At 44.0% G+C, this 16,979-nt stretch overlaps 1 protein-coding gene across 1 annotated transcript in view; it reads right to left on the reverse strand.

Moving 5' to 3' along the window:
* Positions 1 to 1,308: 1,308 nt before the first annotated feature.
* The window catches only part of STK3 (serine/threonine kinase 3), a 140,723-nt gene continuing 125,052 nt past the window's right edge, over positions 1,309 to 16,979 (reverse strand). The window contains exon 11 of the mRNA XM_081116362.1: positions 1,309 to 2,628. Coding sequence (XP_080972488.1) covers positions 2,470 to 2,628 — 159 coding nt within the window. The 3' untranslated portion in view covers positions 1,309 to 2,469. The remainder of the gene's footprint in view (positions 2,629 to 16,979) is intronic.

Raw genomic sequence — 16,979 nt, forward strand, 5'->3', positions numbered from 1 at the left:
TTAAGTTTCTTTTTTGTGTGATTGGTGGGGGACAGAGAGTGAGAAGATAAGAAAAACTTTAAAACAGATTATCCTAAAATGTTCTGAAGCTTCCTAAGGCTCTAAAATTAAACAGTGCCCACTGTTCTTAATTCTCTAAATGTGTATTTAAAAAACATAAATATAACAATAGGAAATAAAGTCTATTTACATAAAAAATCACAATGTAATTGCAACATTTGACATTTACTATTAAAAGGAGGACCTTCATTGAGACTGAATTAATAGGAGTGGTTAACAAGCCTCATTCAGTTAATTTGCATTTTTTAAAAATTGGGGTGACACTGGTTAACAAAATCATACAGCTTTCAGGTGCACAGTTCCACAATACATCATCTATACACTGTATTGTGTGTTCACCACTCCAAGTCAAGTCTCCTTGCAGACATTTTCTAATTTAGCAAACTGGGGAGAAATCATCTTCACAGCTTTCTTGCTATTTCATGTAGGTGGTTTTACTCAGGTGATGGCAAATTAGTCATTCGATTCCATCAAATTAGGCAAGGTATTAGGTTACTGAAAAGAAACACAATTAAGAACGGGAAAAAAGATACGAACTTTGAGCTGACTGACTCAGCTGCTGTCCTAAACAGATTCCAATAAAGACATAGCTGAAGCATATTTGTAAATACAGTTCCATTCTTACAAACCTTTATAAAATTTTCAATACTTACTGTTTTAAAATCTTATAATTTATATCCAGTTACACATACAATTTACTATTCCTAAGAACTCAACAGAGAGAAATGTTACTGCAAGGCATTACCTGTGCTACAAATGCCATTTTAAAAAGTAGACACTTTCCAAAGGTGAAATACCTTCTGTGGCTGTCACTGGTGAACTCGCCAGCATTTCCCATCTCTCCCCCCAAAGCACGTGGTAAGACTGCATTTCCCTGCTCCCTGGAAATCAGGAGTGGCCACGTAACTAGTTCTGAATACCAGTTGTGGATGACCTGACATGCGTCACTGTTGGGTGGAGCTAGTGTGAGACTTGTCGGTGTTCCTTCCCTTGCTGTGGTTATAGATGGAAGAGGCTCCATCAGCAGCATCCCTGGGTGTGAGTGACAGGAGCAGGGCGTCTTGCCAACCTGGGACGGGCATGGAGCACAAGAGAGAAATGACCTGTGCTATGCTAAACCACTGAAGTTACCCAGTTATTATCACTGTGCAATCTTGTCTGTCCTAATAATATACCTTCTTTCCCTGGAAAAAAAAATCCAGGTGATAAGTTAAAAAAACAAACAAACACACATACAGAGATGAAATGTGCTCGGTGTCACAGTAAAATTTATTTGTTTTTATGATTTACACATAGTAATTAAACACACAAAAACAAATGCTGTCAAGATGGTCAGATGTAGCTTCGGAAATGACTGGTCCCCGTTTGATCATGCAAATGTTCATTCAGCTTAGAATGACTTTCTTTTTAATGGTTTTAATCTTTTTTTTTTTTTCATTCCCCAAGGCTTGCACAGTTCAGTGAAAATGTTTTTGCTCTTTTGTTACATCAGGCACGTGATGTGTACCAATTCCCAGGAAATAAATGAAATCAACAGAAAGGTCCTGTGACAATTGAGCACATTTTCACAGGAATAAATTCGATGAGCTTATTACAGTTTGACACAGTTTAGCTATAAGACCTACACATGACACATAAAACAATTAAGAAATTACATTTGTCTTAAGGATTTATTTCTTTTAAAATATTTACCACACTTTTTTTGTACAAGGATTCCATTGATTTCTTTGGTTTTAAACATTATAGCTCTGTCTGACCTAAATATATAGAGTTCTATTTGTACCAAACATTAAGAATTAAAAAGTTAAAAATTTCAGGAGGTAAAAATGGAATTATTGCTTCAGTATAAAAAATGCCTGGCCCATTTAGGTATTATTGCTATTACTGATTTGCTTCTATTGGAAAACTATCCTGGAAATCAAGGAATGCACCCCAGAGCTCCCTGCTCAAAGTATAATTTGGTTGAACATTATTAATTATTAAAACATCCCTACCTTCACCAAAGCTATCCTGATCTTGTCCTTTAAAAAAAAAAAGTGAAATGGCATAAATAAATAAGTTTACCTAAGGGGATACAATAAATAGGCTACTAGGTAAGAATAAAGACTATTATAACATAAAGCCCTCGAGTGCTGCACAATTAAACAGCAGCTTTGGGTTTTCAGGGTCTCTGAACACGGCCTTCATTTTACACTTTCAGTGTCTACGTGTCTGCTGTTCTCAGCGTTAAAAATGGACACAGTGGACACAGCCGCACGCAGCGCCCCCGGGAACTCCCTGGGCGTTCCCCCCAGCGTGTGGCCCCTGCCCGGCTGCGGAGCACGGGCCCGAGGGATGAGGAAGCCACGCTGCTCCTTCAGCCCGCGGGGCCGCCTGGCCCGGGGGTTACGGGGCAGCAGAGAGGGGGCCTCAGAAGTTCTGCTGCCGCCGCTTCTTCGCGTCCATCGCGTCCAGGATGGGCTGCCGCTTCGCCGTGTATCTCTGCCGGAGGTCCTCTATTTCTCGCTCCATCATGGGGTCCAGTGCTTTTAATCGCATCTGCAGTTCTTCTAAACTCAGATTTTTTAACTAGATATAGAAAAAAATGAAGATTTTAACATAGTAAGATTACCTGCAATATGTTAAAATCCAATGAGCTTTGGCAGAACTACTTCAGCAAACTCTTCGCGTTATCTTGAAATACGGTTCAACAATTATAACAGGCCTTCCTGCCACGAAGAACCAAGAAGCCACATCTTGCAGGAACCTCAAGTAATTTGCAGCAGAGTAATAAAAAACTCGGCTTTTAGAAAAGAGCAAATGAGAAAACAAGCTGGTAAAATATATCTGCTTTTAAAAAAGGCAGAAAGACAAAGCCACCGTCGCCACGAAGCGGACTTTCAGGTTATGCCCCGTGCGGGCGGCCTCTCGACTCTCGCCCTGGCGGCGACACAGCGCGACGCCACCCCAGGCGGGGCCAGGGCCCAGGGCCGGGCAAATTAACTGTTCCATCCTGCATCTTACCAGATGCTTAAATTTTAAGCACTCTAAAAGTTAATCAGAAAATCAAATTATCTAGAAAAATTTTATCCCAGGCATTGTGATAAAATAGGGTTTTAAATTTATCATTGTAAATATCCCAAACCCGCCCTCCCAGCAGCTCAGCCGGCGAGAGCATCACCCTGGTTCGCCAAGATCGCGGGGCGACCCCTGGTCAGGGCACAGCTAAGAATGACGCATAAATGAGCGGAGGACGAACTGATGCTTTGCTCTCTCTTTCTCTCTCTAACATCAAGGGGAAAAAAGAAATATCCCAAACCTGAAAAGTGTCACGTAAGTTCTGACATGGGCGAGGCCAATTTGAAATTGAAGTGCCTGTCAGGCTTTCACTGTTTACATTATAGTTTGACAATATGATTTGACTAAATTAGCATTTTTCAACCTTTTTCGTCTCATGTCACATGTAAACTAATTACTAAAATTCTGCAGCACATCAAAAATATATTTTTTGCTGATCCGACCAAACAATGGGTATCATTTTGGTTCATCCACACTGGACGGCTGTTGTTGCGCTGGCTGTTGTCTTTCTTTTTCTGACAATCTAAAGGAAAAGAGGTCAGCGCCCTGACCAAACAGTCAGGCAGTGCACGTTTAAAAAATCCTTGTGGCACAGCAGCTGAAAATCGCTGGACTGAACAACATAGTCTGACTGCGTTTAGTTTGATTAAGATGAGTTCTGGGGACACCACTAGCACAAGCTTCCCCGGTTTGCTGTGTACCAGCAGGAGAGGGGCCTCACGTCACCACATACTGTGGACAGAATCTGCTCTGCATCAGGATCTGTGGCATCCTGAAGGTGTATGTCAAAGCAGCAAGACCCGAGATTATCTCCCGAGAAACGCATCTCAGGGATGTCGTCTCAGGGACTATGGGGTGCCCTGAGATATATAACTGAACACTTGTGCTTTTATCTTACTGACACTAAAAAAAAATCTAAAACTGGTGGGTTTTTTTCAGAATTTGACTCTTAAAGCAATGGTGGCAGGCAGGTGGTTTTAAAAAAATCTGTTAAACCATAATGATTTACAGGATGCTATTACATTCTCAGCATCTTGGTAGGTATTGTAAGGAAAGCAAATAAGTTCCAAACTATTTCCTTGCCTTAGGAAACTTACAAATTAGTTGGAAGGGAAGGGGAAGATTAGCAACTATAAACATTTAGGGATTGATGCAGGATTCTATAAAATTAAACCCCACTGTGTGTGGTACAAATTATAGTGAAAGGTTCTTAGCTCAAGTCCAGGAACCAGCTTCTCATGTGCAAAATCCTGCATGTTCATGTGTACATTTTCCTGGGGAGAGCAGCCATTCTCATTTTTATTTTATTTAATTTTTTAAAGGGATACTTGGATAGTATCTACTAGGAAAAGTCTCTTTTTTTAAGATTTTTTAAAATTGGTTTTTAGAGAGAGGAAGGGAGAGGGAGAGACAGATTGAAACACTGGTCAGCTGCCTCCTGCATGCCCCCTACTGGGGATCGGGCTGCAACCCGGGCACGTGCCCTGATCAGGAATGGCCCCAGCAGCCTTTCAGTGCACAGGACGATGCCAACCAACTGAGCCGCACTGGCCAGGGCACAAGTTTGACACTGTTAATCTAGCCCTGTCACAGAGGTCACAGCTCTAAGTCACAACAAACGACGAGTGTGCTGCTGAGCTATTCCTGGGTCTTCAACCTGAGCACAAGGTTTTCAAGTACCCAGCCATAAAGGCCACAGTGAACGAAAACCCCACATAACAACGTTTCTATAGAGCCGTCTTCTACAAAGGAGTAAACTGCAGAAGCTCAACAGAGGGAGAGCTGCCACCTTCTGTAAGCTTCGGCCAGCTGGTAGATGAGATCTCCCAGCTCCCACCGAAGGTTTGTTGAAAACAAGTGAGGGACTTTACATAAAACCTCTAACCTTCTTAGCAATAATAATTAGATGGCATAGTAATTAGATGTTCATAAGTTAAATGAAAGTGTTAGAATAGGAGTGAGCATTTTGAGAACTGGTATGGTTTGCATCATGACTGGACAGCTTGAACAAACAGCTCATTTTGTTAATGACGGCCCCAGATTACCACATTTCATCCAGAAAGTAAGATCATAAACCAATACCTAAAAATATTATATTTCTCAGTATCCCTTAAGAATCCAAGTAAGAGATGTGCACATTAATAACTTACTGGTTCCTGAATAAAAAGCAACACAACTAGTTTAATGATATGAGATGTGAAGGTGGAAAACAAGATTAAATCAAACCACTGATAATTCTGACAGTTCAAACTTTTAATTATTTCTGAACTTCATGAGTATGAAAAGGCTACTTATTACTGATCAGGAAGAGCTGCCAGTAAACTGAGAACTTTCTGTCAGTCTGTAAATCCCATCCACTAGGAAACCTAAAACATCATGTTCCAGCGATAAGAAGGAACCGCTCTCTAAATCATGCCGTCTAAGCGCTCGAGCTCTCGGGGAAAACACTTAGATCTTTATATTATTTCCTCTGTCAAAAATAGTCCCAATTACATGAGAGATTTTTTTTTTTAAAGTCTTAATCTCGAAAAATAGCAGACACCGTTTTTAAGTGCATAAATGTGACACCATTTCAAGACCTAATGGGGCAACGAGTTGCTAGTATAATCAGTCTGTCAAAACAAACGGGACACCACCACCAAGAGGCAACCTGAGATGCTCATGTTAACACGGTCAGTCAAGTAGTCAAGCAGGGAAACCCTGCGCAAGGCTTGCTGTGTTTACTGGGAACACAAACTCTTCTTAGCAACTGTTTAAATAAACCTCACAGATGCTACAGACCTTATTAGTGGCCTATGATTAAAAAAATGTGGACTGCTAATACTGTACCCTGACTCATCTGCCTTCCCATCTGCTAGCAATTCCAGCAGTCCACGTACCCGCAGCACGGCTGACGGCAACCGTTTCCCATGGCAACCTTGGGGCTGAACTGCCTGTAGCGTTTTGTAAGATGTACCAGTGCCTGCCTCAGACTGTTTCCAGTTGTACGTGGCCTCGAGCGACATGCTTTTCCCCCCTAATATTCCGTTTTAGCTCATGTTTTCACTGTGCTGAACGGAATCTGGTTTGGTTTTACAAAGCACCGTTCCTGGAGGCAGCCGCGCTCATTTTACCAAAGACGAGAGTGGGAAACGCAACCAAGTGCCAGCAGAAACCCATCAGGCCACTGATTAGTCCGGATGGATATAAACAGGTAGGGGGCCTCCTGCCAAAAAGACAGCATCAGGAATAGTAGGAAGTGAAGTAAAAGGAGAGGTAAATAAAACATCGCTATATGGAGGCGTGTCCTGGTTTCGTTTCTGCCCTGAGAACAACACACTGACTGCTGAGAAAACCTTACAGACACATTCACGACATGTACTCACAGAATGGCGATAATTTCTGATCTCTACATTATACAATAAAAGCTGAGTTCCTCACTGTAAATTCCGTATAAAATGTGCTCTTAAAAGTGGCATTAACTCTGTCTACTGGCACAGCCTTCCTCCCCAAATAGGTGCTACTTACCTGTCTGGATGGAGGGTTACATGTCGGTCTGTTCTGCGCTGAGCGGCCCGTCTTCTGACCGAATTACTACAACTATTCTGGGATTAGAACTGGAACTGCCCTGAAGCATCAGTTTTGGTTGTTTAACCTCAGAACATCGACAGTAAATTTAAGACATTTAGATTCTACTTTCATTCCCAAAGAAAAGGGAGGAAACTATAGTTCTTGTAGCTCTCACTGGAAGAGAGGGAAAGGACCAATGACGGATCATTTACAATGTGTTACACACTCTCCTAGATCCTGTGCTTTGTCCTTGAATCCTAGCAGTCACTACACTTTATGGGGTAGACATTACTAACCTCATTTTATAGGTGAAGACATTCAGAGAGACCAAGGGACCCAGCCTGGGTCACACAGCTGGAGGTGCTGTGCAGGCACCCGAGGACATGAAGTCCACTAACGTGAGTTTGGACTGGAGCCCACCTAGAACTGTTTCTTGGGTCTCCCAAGAACCACAGAAGAACTTCAAAACTAATTATCACATTAAAGTTTTTAACAGATTCTCTTTTTAATAGATTAAAAACAGGGAAGCAAGGCTTTAAAAAATCACCTTTGTGGAGTCACACAGGGACACTCAATCCGACCAGCACTGCTGTGTGATGACACATGACAAGCTCTGACGAGCAGGGAAGCTGACCTGAGCCTTGGTGTTGGAGTTTTGGTTGTGGGTCCATCACACGGGCAGGGCATGCAGCACGCGTGTGCCTCGCCTCAGCTACTCGGACACCAGCCCCTCCTCCGAGAGCAGAAGCAGGGGGGTGCACAAAGCCCACTGTCAGGACAACGTATCCCCTCAAACCGGCACAGTTAACCCAGGGCCTCAAGTCTAAAAACCAATGCCACCAGGCAGCGTATTCTAAGATCTGAGAGGGTGTATTCCAGGGGCTGGCCGAGGGCCCCAAAAGGCCATCATTTCAAATGGGCAGGGTTTGAGCAGCCCAGGTCTGCCAAGTTACCTTTCTTTTCCATCTCCCTTCTCTCCTTTCACTCCTCAGTTCAAGCATAATATTTCTTTCTGTGCCTTGAAATCCTCCTTCCTCATGTTCACTCATGTACTTTATTCCATCTTTCTTTCCTCTCTTCTTTCTATCAAGTCTAAATATGCTTAATCTTTCCTATGAAAGGGGGGGGGGGGGGGAAGCAAAAGCTAAGAAAAAAATCCTGCTTTTTCTCCCAGGTTGTACCTACTGAAATATTTTACTCATAAGATATTAACGTTTTAGCTATAATTGGCCTTATGAAATAAGTTCATGTATGTTTATTAAGTATTTTTCTATGTAATCAGCCCTTCAGCAAAATAAACACATTTCTATATAGTGCTTTGAAATAGACGCCATAATTTTACCAATAAAAAGAGACATGCCGTGACAAAACCAACAAGACATGTCCCCTTGACATACAAGCGAGACTGCCTGTGTCCCTCAGGCTGTCTGTGGCGGGCTTGCTGCTGGGCTTGGGTCCCACATGGGCCACAAGCTGATGCGTCACCCCAGCAATCCTGTCCTGGAGGTTCAGAGCCGCCCATGTGAAAAAGAAAAGGTGACACTGTAGTTGAATTCCTCAACGGCAGTGATCACCGGTCCCTTTTACGCTTTCAGTTTCTAGGAAGCAGTCCGCCTGCTAAAACTCGGAAAAAGCTCATTCACGCACAGCTCCGCTACGGGGCAAAGGCTCTACAATTCTAGGCCCAGACAACAAAACCCAAGTAACTTGAAACCAACTGGTAACTAAACCTTTCCGGTCTGAGGGGCGAGGGAGCTCCATTAGCTTTGACTGAGGTCTTAGCCCAGTGACTCTGATGAACACTTTGTTTGAAAAACTTAAAACACTGATAAGGCCTTAAATGGGAGAGGAACAAATTCACTGATTAGCTTTACATACCTCGTTTCTTTAAAAATTAACTACAGCAGGTCCTTGAATAACATTTCATTCAATGCCATTTCATTACAATATTGAGGAAAAAAACCGATTCCTGGCCAGGCCGCCGTCTGTGTGGAGTCTGCATGCCCTCCCCACATCTGTGGGTTTTTCCGGGGATGCCAGTTCCCCCCACATCCCAAGGAGGTGCCCTGTGCCCACACTGCGTCTGAGTGGGCCTGGGTGTATCTGGGAGTGGCCCCGGGATGCAGGGCGTCCTGTCCCAGGCTGGGACAGACTCTGGCCACCCACACCCCTGAACGGGAATAGGCAAGCTGGAAAAGAATTCTCTGTTTTTATTCATCTTTCTTAAATGTACATATCGCTCATCCTTGTTTCAATGTTCAGTATCAGAAGCATTTTGGGTCTTTATTTAGAAGTTTGATGATGCTTTGTGACCAGAATTATGCCGTAGGAACGCCACTCTGCTTTGTTATACGTAGCTTCGCCATCAACAAAGTTAAGACTTGTTGCATGTGATGAGTTATGGGAGATCATAAACATTAAAAACAAGTCCAAATATATCTGTAACTAGCTGATTGGGCAGTCGAATCTCTGCAACTATTATATGAACTTTTTTCTCCAGTCACGCTTTTCCAGCTGTGCTATGCCAATTTCCATGACCTATCCCTTGAGGAATCTTAGGCCAATCTCCCTGATTTCTCATCACTTCTGGTTAATAAAAGTCCAGACCAATTATAAACTTCAATCTCATATTAAATACAGATTTTGTCCCACACAGAGACACCCAGAGACCTGCAGTGGGAAGGGGTGATGTCCTCTGGTGTGGGGAGCTGGGAAGGGGACAGGGGTCTTTTGGTGTCAATGTTACTTATCTGTGGAGGGACGTTCCCCTGGCCTTGCTCTGGCTTGGTTGATACTGGTGGTCTGTGCACAGAAGGGGGTGCGTGTGTGGATCTCCTGGAGCAGTGGATGGTACCGTCCTGGTGCTCACCCTCCTGGAGACTCTGACCTCCACCTTCAGAGCCACCGAGGTCATGGAGGTTCTTCCCCGCACCCTCCAGGGGCCACCAGGACACAGGAAGAGGAGAAGCCCCCAGAGTCCTCTTTCCTAGCACACTGCGCCTGCACCATGGCCCTTGGTCATCCTGCAGGCCTCGGCCTTACCCACAGGAGCTCTTCAGAGGGAAGCGGAGATCTTCTGTGTGTTCCCACAGCCTACTGAGCTCCGTTCTAGTGGCACCTTGGTGGGTTTGCAGGCTCAGCCAGCTCAGCAAGCAGCTGGCTGGGGTACCAGATGCCAGTCTCCCAGTGGGAAGCACCTACCTCTGCGAATGGCCCTCTGGAAGCCCACTCCCTCCCCTTTCTGACTTTAACTGAAGCAAGGAGAGAGCTACTTTATTTCCCTTCTGCTAGACCCCGATTGTGAATTCCACTGGGACAGGAACTGCAAATCAATACATCGCCAGTGTCTGGAGCACTGCCCGGAACATAGGAGGTACCTCATAAATATTTACTAAATGAATGAAAAATAGTGGGGCTCTTAGTGAGCCCTGGAAGGAGGATCTGGCTTCAAATGTTGGTGGCTCTCTTTAGAATACGGGGAACTTAGCGCCTGCTGGTCTCACCTGTGGACTCTGGTGCCAATGGGCAGCACCAGGAAAATCCCTTTCGGCACTGGTGTGTACCTGTTAACTCTAAGAAAAGAAAAACCGTGCGTGTGTGTGCATGTGTGTGTGGGCACACCTGCATGCGTGTGTGGTATCAAGTAAGCGCATTTGCAACTGAAGTAAAGCAAAGAGAGTACCTGGGGAAATCAGGGTATTAACCAGCATATTCCACTGATTTCACTACAAAACAGCCCCATGCTCCACTATGTGCTTATAATGCACATCTGATAATACATTTATTTTAATCTCAACTTATTCTTTTTGTAAAAAATTGCTTCTGTCAAAAAATTCTTCAAAATGATAACAAATGCCGTAGTTTACCCCTCTGGTTAACATGCACGACCAAGTGCCCCGGGAGGGCACGTTTCTTACTAGTATCTCTCAGTACAGCTGTTTACGCAACTTCTACTGTGGCAATAGCATGTTATTTACTCTGACAATTTAAATTATGACTGATTATCACAGAAATTATAGTCATAATTTACTTATCACAAAAATGCAAAATTTACTTTGCCAAATCTGTAAGAGTTTTAAAATAAAATAGAAGTCTGCTGAAAACCACCAATCATGAAACTCAGATTGAAATTCATAATTTTTTGTGACGCAACACCTACAAATAAATAGGATTCCTAATAGTTTAGTTTTGAAGTATCTAAATCTGTGGTCAATTAATTTAATAGAGAACAGATATCAAAATGTTTATCTATAATACTACCTTGTAAAATGAGTGTGTTCCCAATTGTTCCCAGAATTTTCCAGCGCTGGGCTGGACCAAGCTGCCACCTCTCTCAGAAGCAACAAGACTTTTGGCTTGATCTTTCCCTGAGCCAAACACCTGCTTTTTGAGTGGTTTCTCTGCCTGTGTGGACCTGGAACAGAGGCAGAGAACTGAGACTGGGGGACCTGACAAAGTGGCTGATCTCACTGTGCATCTACTGGGAAGCCAGGGGACTGTGGTCACTAGTGGAAACAAGGGATCAGAATCCGAGCTCTGGTTTGAATAATATACATTAATATGAAGTCGTTCTTCTGGGAAAACCTTTACATTTTATTTTTCAGGATGAAATTTCAGCTAAGCTTTTAAAAAGTCCAATTTTAATAAGATTAAAAAGAAAAAAATGCATCTTTAATTACTGACTAAATGAAAGACATACTGTTGGTTTCCCTCCTGTGGAAAAATAACAAAAAAGCTATGTGGCTGTTAAACCCAATGTGCTCGAGGAGCTTTTCATAGGATGGTGTTAGCAAGTTGCCGACACATGCTCCTGTTCAGATAGCTATGCACTGGATAATTACTCCGAAATTACTGTGTATTAACGCACAATATCATTAACTCCCAATCCTGAATGAATGACCTAACAGACCTCTGACTATAGTACCTGGTACCAACAGATGCTACAATTCTCTGAAGCTTTCTTAAACAAGAATATTGCAAGTGAAGTCTCCTTTGCCTTACTAGGTTCCGAGTACAGGCGCGATACCGCAAAGGATAGTTGTTTTGAAAAAGAAATTACCTTCCAGTGGGTCCATACACCACCGCCCATTTCTGGGCTCCCAGGACACACAGCCTACTTTGAGCTGGGACCATCCACTTGAATGAACTTCTTCCTGCCTCTGTTGTTTTAACCAAAGTGCATGATCTTGCCAGACCCACCGCCAGCTCTGCTGCCAGGAACCCACACCTCTCTTCCAATCGCCCCGCTGTGCCAAAAGGACACAGGCCCGGGCCCGGGCCCGGGCCCACACCCGCACCCGCACCCCGGTGTGTTCACTGCCTCGTCTCACCCCACACGCTACAGGCCTTTTAAGTGGACTACCCTCCCTCTCGCTGACCCTTGGGAGCCGGGAGAGCCGGCTGTGCTGGACCCTGTTACCAAAGGAAGGCCCAGAAGACAAATACTGAAAGTTTGTTTCTCACGGCCCTTTAATGAGCTCCATCCTGAATTATACCAACTAACAACGAAGAGGGCAGACTTCCCCGGCGGCTTTGCTAGTGGACATTTCCCCATCCTCTGTCAAATCTCTGCTCTGAGTACTATTAAAAATAGATACTGTTTACTGATTCTTAAGAAGTGGTGGGTTTTTAACCATGCAGAGTGACCAAACGTTGAGTAATTGGCAACTATTTTATGAAGTCTCTTAAATCCCGTTAAGAAATTAACTTACAGAAAACTTGAGGGACAGCAGCAAAAGTGAAAGCAATAGGATGAGGTGAAGCTAATTCTCCTAAATGCGCTGAACTGTAAGCCAGGTGACTCCTGAATGGGCAGACCTTTCGGGAAAGGGCAGGGGTGAAGGGAAAGCTGTGCTGGCTCCTGGAGCCTAACGGTTTCTGAAGGAGGCGAAGGGCTTCCAGCCCGATGACTGGTCCCTGAGCAGTAAGGAGACGGGCACCTCTCAGGTCAGTGGTGGAGGAAACAGGAGGCCACGAGCTCCACGGATGGGATCAGTGGCAGCTCCTGACCTCTCACAGGGACAAGAGATCGTGGCCTCCGAGCGAGGGCTGGGTCACTGGCTACCCAGCTCCCTCTGGTGGCCACATTTGACATCACAGATTTTCTGCCTCCTGAGAGCAGATACCTGCTTTCCTTTAAAAAAAAAAATTCGCACAGTATATTTCAAAATCTTTTTTAGTCAAGGAAGGAATCACCACTAGCAGTTCTGGGCTAGGTTAGGCATAAATCTGACACCCCAAAAAGTAAGCCATTACAATGATTCAAAGAGAGAAAATGTTCCTCCAAATGTGTTTATAATCCCGTGGGTGAAGCTATGTAAATGAAAATACCTAGTCAGCACTGAGCTATTGAAAAGCTAATCCTTTGAAGCACTTACTTTACATGAACTATCCTTTTATATATGGATTCATATTGCTATAAGTGTCATACACATAATAACACGTCTTGAGTGCTCAGCACTGGCAGACACTGTACTAAGTTTATCTCATTTAAAATAGTCCTATGAAATAGTACTATTTGCAGAGCTTCAGTTTTTAGAGGTACCAAGAGTTTAAACTTATCCAAGACAGTTAGCTACTAAAAGTTGTGGCTAGGATTTGAATGCAAGGCAGCCTAATTTCAGAGCTGGCACTTTTAAGCATTATAAATAGAGATATAGTATATCAGTCATAATAATTTTTTCTCAAAAAATGAAGGGCTTCTTAAATATTTTAAATTAGACTTAGATTAGCATAGAGATTTGCAGGTCAATGATGCTTAAAAACTGAACTAAAACCCTGTGTCAGAGGAGTGTTCGTTTCCTAGAATGCCAGAAGGGGAGTTTATAATGGACCACGAGAGCCTGAGATCGAATATTTTTCAAATCATAGTATATTATAAAATATTTTACAATTTGCAAAGCATGTTTATACACATTGTATCAGATGGGCCACAGAATTCTGTGAAATGAGACAGATAATTTTGTAAATAGGCATTATTCTTGCTTTACAGATAAGATTGATGAGGTGCAGAATGATTAAGTAACTTCCTTAAGTAACACAATTTCCTCAAAATCTAAGATGTCCCGAATGATTGAATGTACACTAAATTAACCTGTCTACAAATCTTTATATTGTTATACATAAAATAAAAATCAGAATTTTCATGATAAAGCAAAAAAAAAATATGACTTATTCTAGATCATCTGTTTTCACTCTATTTCTGCATTATCTACAGCAAATAATTCAACAGTAATTACTATTGCTGAATAGGCAAACATCCACAAAAGAAGGAAATAAAAATGAGAAAGCAAAAGCCACAGTAAACAGAAAAACAGATTCATAAGATCCACACTGAGTTGGGAGCAAAACGAACCAAAAATTAAGAAGTTAAGATGATGACACAGAGTACTCAGCATTTTATAATTATTTAATTTTGTAAAGTGCCTTCAAAATCTGTTACTTTTTATAACCCCAAAGAGATAACTGAGAGGCATAATAACCTTCACATGGCAAATCAAGAACACTGCAAAAGTACTTGGAAAGTAAGCCATTGCTTTTGCTCAAAAGAAAATGGCTTGTGATTTTAATGACAAGGCGGAGTCCCAAATCCTTTCTGAGTATGAAGCAGGGCAGCTCAGAATCCCTGCTGCATCCCTCGTCCACACCCCGCGCCCGGAGGGTCCGCGCCAGACTGCCCTGAGGGGTCTCAAACCCAGCCACGGCCCCCTTCCTTCCCTTACACACCTCCTAACTCTCTTAGTCTTCAGCATCGACACTGAAATAAATACCTTTAAATATCTTCTGTCTCAGACAGACCAGCCACGAGAAACAGCCCTGCCTTCACTCCATCTACTCCCGGCTGTCCCAGCTTCCTTGTTCTGGAAGTCACACCTGTCAGAAGCGTGGGGAAAACAGCCTCTGCTTCCTAAACTGGCCACCACCCTCCACCCGCTCGGGGCTGCTCCTGGGCCCCTCCAGGCTCTCCAGACGGCTCTCGTTGAGTCACCCAAGTCAATTCCTTTGGGTGTCCACCTTACTTGGCCCCTGAAGCTGCACCTGTACTCTGTCCACTCCCTCTCCACTGCTCAGATCACAGCACCTCCCCGTGCCTACCAAACGCTGGTGAAACACAGGCGGAAATGAGCGTGAGCATGTCCCGCGGTCTAAAGGCTACTCCTAGCCGTGTGAATCTCTAAAGATGCTTTTTAGGGTCCACAGTTCATCTTGATTCTGTTTAATTTTGAGGTGGAATTTTGTGTTGGCCAGACAGGGAAAAGCTTGAATTCTTAAAAATCAGTATGTAATTTTGTTTAAAAAAAAGAGCCGGCTATCAATAGTAGATATTAACAAAAGATATCATCATCACCCGGTCTGTGAAACATCAATAATAATAGTACGAGCCATCTTACCTTTCAAAAACCTCCATGGCAGATTCTGTTTACTAATTTATTTATCATCACTATGGCATATTGAAAGAAAACATGGAGTATTCATCATTAAAGATGTTACTGGTGGAGTTTCCTGAAATCAGAGATCATCTGTATGTCCACGTTGGATGTCTCAGTCAAGGGATTAGTATAATCAATCTCCTCCTTGTTGCACCACCCCCAAGTGGCACCGTGTCAGTGGCTCCGACTGACTTGTTTGGTCCTGATTAAATATGGTAGAGAGAGTAGCGTGATGGTTTAGTTCATTTCAAAGTGAACCACCCAGGACGGTGAGGACCATCCACACCTTAGCTACACTTCAAGGCAAAGGCAGATCTACTGGGCACAGAAAACATCAAAATCTGACAATCCAACATGTACCTAACATAAGTTCAAAGGTTTTATCGAAAACTTTTTTGGGAGGGGGGAGTTTTATCTTCCATCTGTATTGAACATAACACCGCCCCGTTTTTTTCCCCAGATAACTTGTGGAAACCAGAGCTATGGGGGAAGGTGAGAATCCTGCAGTGATTTTCCAGCAGATGTGAAGACCTGGGAGCACCTCAGTCCAGTGCAGAGAGCTCTCCTGTCCCACTAACTAATACTGGGAGGTCTGGGATTACATTGGTTGGGTGAGGAAGGTCAAGGTGATTATCGGGACGAATCAGCATGCAGAGGGCACTGACACAAGGTCACAGCAACAGAGCTCTAGGCTCTGGGTAAATGTTCTGGATGTGTGGCCCCTTACAACTAGGATTTCCGTTCCAATAGAAAAGGGAAGACAACTGATTCCAGGTGAGATCAGTGTTTCCTGCCTTGCCCCCAAGCTGGGAACTGACAGTCACTTACCTACCAGCAAATAAAAGAGGCAAATGCATGAACAGACTTTAGTGTTGCAATAAAAGAAAACTTACTCCCCCCCCCAATCAATGTGGCACTTTTAATGACATGAATAATAAATACTGAGACAAGTGATAATTATCCAAAATTGATTTCATTTCAAAAATAATCATAGCCAAGATTATTTTTAAACAGTCAACCCCCACATTTTCCAAGTTCCCTAAACATCTTTAAATTCAATCACTGTCGATGACTCCCCCTATCACCACGCAGATATCCTTCAAAAGACGTGTCTTAACTCCAGCTCCCAGAAGCTCCGGTGCACCCTCAGTGCCCATGGCTGAGGGCTCCTTACTCCGCCCCCACAAACCCCTCTGGAGACTCCTCCCCAGGAGTCCATCAGCAGCCCACTCAGCTCCTTCCCACCCCTGCTCTCCACCAGGGAGAACCACCCGCAGCTCTGACTGCTGCGGGGGCTTGGGGAAGCTGGATTCTGGGGCTTAAAGTTGGAATGGCTGCACAAGCAAACTCGCTCCACCCAGGAGCGGCTGAATGAAGGAAAGGAAGGGACAGAGGAGGAAAGGGGCAGAGAAAAGGCGCTGGGGGTCTGTTCCCGGGTTTCTCCATCTGACCGGTAACGACAGTCTGGGCTGGAGGTTCTTTGAGAAGGACGCTGTCCTGTGCGTTGCAGAAGGTGTAAGGCAACCCCGCTTCCACTCGCCAGATACTGGTGGCTGTCCCCAGCTGAGAACCAAAACTGTCTCCCGACATTACCAAACGGCCCTGCAGGGCAAAATCAGCTTTGGCTGAGAGCTAATGGTCTCCTCTGTGGGCACAGAGAGAGTAAGAAGGAAAGTAGAGAGGAGTGACCTGAATCCAGGCCCTTGAGCTGTGTGTGAAAGCAGCGAGTGGTTCCTGGTAACACGCTCGCTCCGTCTGAACATTGCTCAGTGTAACAGAAGGTCAAGAGTGAGCACGAGGCCAAGGGCACCAGAGGGCAGAGGAAGTAAGAGGACATCCGTAAGGGGGAAGCCCAGCCTCTGCCTCCCACCCATAGGGCGGTCC

This window comes from Miniopterus schreibersii, assembly GCF_964146895.1.
Source record: "Miniopterus schreibersii genome assembly, chromosome: 17".
In the NCBI taxonomy this organism is placed as follows: domain Eukaryota; kingdom Metazoa; phylum Chordata; class Mammalia; order Chiroptera; family Miniopteridae; genus Miniopterus; species Miniopterus schreibersii.